This window comes from Carassius auratus, chromosome 29 (assembly GCF_003368295.1).
Source record: "Carassius auratus strain Wakin chromosome 29, ASM336829v1, whole genome shotgun sequence".
NCBI classification, from domain to species: domain Eukaryota; kingdom Metazoa; phylum Chordata; class Actinopteri; order Cypriniformes; family Cyprinidae; genus Carassius; species Carassius auratus.
The window spans coordinates 9200663-9204881 of record NC_039271.1 but is presented as its reverse complement, the minus strand read 5'-3'; the positions used below and the strand labels follow the sequence as shown (position 1 = coordinate 9204881).

Genomic DNA, 4219 nt, shown 5'->3' with positions numbered 1-4219 from the left:
CTGCAATGTGTGTTGCTTCATATAACATCCCGCTCAAGTCTGCCGAATAATAATGGCAAGGACATGTTCTGTATATTTCCCAATATTGAATAACTGGTTACATTCTCATATGAGTATGGATGTTTAGTATGGGAACCCTGGATTTCACTTCAGCCTCTTGCTGCATTTTAAGTCCTTGTCATATGGAAAATTTTGGATGAAAGGTTTGGATGATAAGCCTTTTACTTATCATGGAATAAACCATCCAGTTCGATTAATTATCTTCCAGTTTGATTAATTATCTCTGGTTAGTACTCAGAATATCAGTACATGTTTAACATGAGGTGCAAAATATGGGGTTTTCAGCTGATGAATAATGTAAATGAAAAATGACAAAAATGACAAAGTAAGCGGTTCATAGAAGGAAGATCCTTTTTGGTTTCTACGTAGTCTGTATGATGTACATTTGAGGAGTCTGGGGTAACACATCATACAACCACAGCCGTGGAAAATCAACCACGCCGACGATACTCTACTGGAAAATGCGACATACCTCCAACACTGAGGTCTGGAGTGTCTGAGTGGCAGCCGATAGGAACTGAAAACATACTTTTCCGACTTTTTATTTTTAGATTCTTTCATTGATATTTCCCATTTTACCATTACGTAATTGGTTGGAGGACCTTAATCATGACAAAAAATAAAATAAAATAAAATAAAAACCTAGCTAAATGAAGTGGCCTTTCTCTGTTCTAACATACAGTAGATGTAGTATCACCTCAAGTGACCTAACAGAAAAAATTAATTCTCCCTTCTTGAAAGTGTACCTGTCTCACACCACTCATCACTTTTGAGTCTGTCTTCCTCTCATTCTCTTTGTCATTCTCTCTCTTTCTCTGTGCGCAGGGCAAAACTGATGAAGTGCTAAAACCTCAAACGCCGGTTGCATCTCCTGACGAGCAACAGCACAACTCAGTTTTTCTGCAGTCATTCAAAAAGTCCTTCTTTAAATACATCCTCTTTTTTTTTTTTTTTTTTTTTTTTCTTAGCTCCACGTGGGATTCTGAAGAATTACTGAATGTGTTTCAGCCTACTTTTGTTAGTTTTTCCACCAACTGCATCTAAGAGAAAAGCTACAAAAATGTCAAGGTTAATTACTCTTGTACTAAATGCCACAAGCTTTAATCAATGAAACAAAACAACAAACTTCTGATCTCCTTGCTATCAGACTGCATAAAAGTGTTGTGTGGACTGTGTATTGCACATCATTGCATGTAGAAGCTGAAAAATAAATTAACATAGTAAGTGGGTATAAGATCAAAATCTACTAAATTTGGTGCAAGGTTATTATTTGAAACCCTAGGATAAGAGGATAAGAAGAAAAACGCTACTTCCTTCTCAAATGGGAGACATTCATGCATGAGCATCATTGTAGTGGGCCCATGAGTCCTGAACCCCTTACTTGATCACCAAAAAGATTCCCAACCACAAAACCACCAACAGCCCCGCCTAGTGGCATCCCCGGGATTCCAGGCGAGAAGATGCGTGGTGGGCTCCATAGCAGTATCATGGTGCATTGTTTTAAAGGAAACTTCGGCTGTAAGCCACATAGATCACACCTTCATTACTGCTCGCTTGCTCGCTCTCACACATAACTATAAATACCCCCATTCACTCAAACACATGCATTCAGAAGATTGCTAGGACACGAGAACAGTCGGGTGTCGCAAGACGTCTTAAAAAGTGAACTTCAGCTTTTAAAAGACAGGAATACATTTCAGTAAAGAACCTTCAACTTTAAAGGATGATTGCGCAAAACATGACAATCTTTTTCTGGGGAGTATGTTTGCTGACTTCAGGATGGGCAACATACAGCGAGGCCAGCGTCCCTGAGAACCTGGACAAGAGCATTGATGAGCTTAAAGCATACTATGTAAGTAGACCAGTTCAGATTTCAAAGATTTGTCACATCACAGAGAGGGAGTGAAAAAAAGAGTCCAAAAAGTTAACTGATTGGCATTGGTGATGTGTACTGTTTCAGGATAAGGCCTGTAAGATACCTAAAGACACAAACCATTCCAGATCTTTTTTTTTAAGCTGGCTTTACAAATTAGTCAACTTTTACTGGAGTTGGATGTTTGAGAGGTAGCATAATACAAAACAGGAAGTATAGTCTACCATCCATGCAGTCTGAAACTGGCCTTTCTTCTATAATTGAACGTGTCTGATCTGTAGGCTGAGTTTCAGATGTATCGCGCTGATGATAATAATAAAAAAACACATTCATCAGATTAAGTGAGAAAAGAGTCCATAATGACGTGTAAATTCTAAAATAGTAGCTGATGTAAACAATGACCCTTTCATTTCTTCCAGATAAAAGATGATCATGAGATACACAATGCACATCCTGTCTTCCTACGGGTCCTGAAAGACTTAAAGGTGAATCTCGAGGTAATTAACCTTCTTAAAAATAACCTCCTTTGCACGATGGCTTGGCATTTGCAATATTTTTTGGTCTAAAATACCAGTCTAGTCATTCTAAACCAAAAGTCATATTGTTTTGATACACCCTATATGGCATATCCTGTGCTGAATCCCCTTTTTCTTTTTCCTTTTTTGCAGGAACCTGAGCAGAATCTTTTGATGAGCATCATAATGGACACATACAGTAGGATATTCACTCGCATGGAGAATGATAGTCTGGATGAAGCTACAAAGGAAAGAATTGCACACGTTCAAGAGCATTTGAAAAAACTGAGAGAAAACTACTTCCCAGGCAAAAGTGCAGAGCTCAAGACATATGCAGAAACCCTATGGGCGATCAAGGTGAGACAACAGTTTCATGCTCTCTATCTCTCTCTCTATCCAAGAAAAAACAAGAAAATGGGCATACAATTAACAGATATTAAAAATGGCAGGAATATTTGCATCATCTTGCCCTTGAACTTTAATCAGTCACATTTGATACAGTTCTTTAGAAAGCACACCATATGCTAGATATGAAAACAAATACATGCACAATATAGAAAAAGAGAACATTCTCTTTTTACTTTGAAGATAAATGAGCTGTGCCCTTGTATAGACATATCACTGATGAAATGCTTTACAATTGCAGGAAGATGACCCACTCATCCAGCGCAAAGCTTTGTTTGAGCTGAAGCGTGTCTACAGAGAAGCAACACTGCTGAAAAACCTGAAGAACAAAGAGCGCAGGAGACGACAAGCCAAAAACACCAAAAATCTAAAGTCTTAATAGATCTTGATCAACATTTAAACAAATTGTGGGAAATCAGTGTTATTTATTCTATTTATGAAGTTTATGTTGTACACGTATTTAACTATTTTTAACTGACATTATTTATTTGTCCTTATTTATTTGAAAAAGCACTGTGAACCACTTGCTAGTAACATGGCAAATTTTGTAAGGTCTATGACTGAATAAAATAATTTTTAAGAATGGTTGTGCTAATGTAAGTTATTATGATATGACAGTCTATTGTTATACCTTTATGCTATGACATTTTTTCTATTCAGAGAATATGATACAGAAATGCTTCCCATTTCCCCCCAGCTTTTAAAACTCTTTGTCATGGTTTCATTAGCATACATTTGGCTTAGTCCACACACTGAAAGCATCATCACATTTCAAGATACAAATCATGTTTGAACAAAAAAACAAATAGAGAGCCCTGAGAAAATGTCGACTACAGTTGCCAAAAAACAAGATGGATACTTATGTCACCCTTATCAGTGTCAATGTATTAGATAACAAACATCAAACCAAGTGGCATTTCTTAAGTACACACACACACACACAGACACACGCACATGGTATGCTATCTATTTTAAATGTGTCTGAAAACTTCTCAGGACCTCTATAAATATACCAAACTAGGTGGTTATGTTAATAGAGCACATTCTATCACTTTGCTATTTAATTTCTTCTTAAAAACTGGCAAATGACCCAGCTGTGAAATTTAAAGCTGCTTATACAATCATATACAGTCCTTATGGGAAGCCCAGACAAAAGGAAAAATGTAATTGAACAGGTTTGGCGTTATCTGGCCATGTAAGGAAGCCTGTCACAACACAATGTAATAATAACAAATGAGCTCATATAAGGTTTCAATTTGACTTCCTTAAAAAAAGTGAAGTTGGAAATGTATACTTCTCGTCTGACTGCCAGGAAAAAAGTGGCCCTATCATGTCCAAGAGGGTGGAGAATATTTCTACTAACACG

General features: G+C 37.1%; 1 protein-coding gene across 1 annotated transcript; it reads left to right on the top strand.

The window, feature by feature from the left end:
• Positions 1–1659: 1659 nt before the first annotated feature.
• On the top strand, positions 1660–3431 carry ifng1 (Interferon gamma 1). The gene is made up of 4 exons (XM_026210476.1): positions 1660–1912; positions 2353–2430; positions 2602–2805; positions 3095–3431. Exons 1-4 carry the CDS (start codon positions 1784–1786, stop codon positions 3230–3232), a joined length of 549 nt encoding a protein of 182 aa, XP_026066261.1. The 5' UTR covers positions 1660–1783; the 3' UTR covers positions 3233–3431.
• The last annotated feature ends 788 nt before the right edge of the window (positions 3432–4219 follow it).

Coding starts and splice junctions, on each gene's coding strand:
- ifng1 (XM_026210476.1), top strand. CDS start 1,784: ATGATTGCGCAAAACATGACAATCTTTTTCTGGGGAGTATGTTTGCTG. Junction 1,913..2,352: donor ATGAGCTTAAAGCATACTAT/GTAAGTAGACCA, acceptor CATTTCTTCCAG/ATAAAAGATGATCATGAGAT. Junction 2,431..2,601: donor ACTTAAAGGTGAATCTCGAG/GTAATTAACCTT, acceptor CCTTTTTTGCAG/GAACCTGAGCAGAATCTTTT.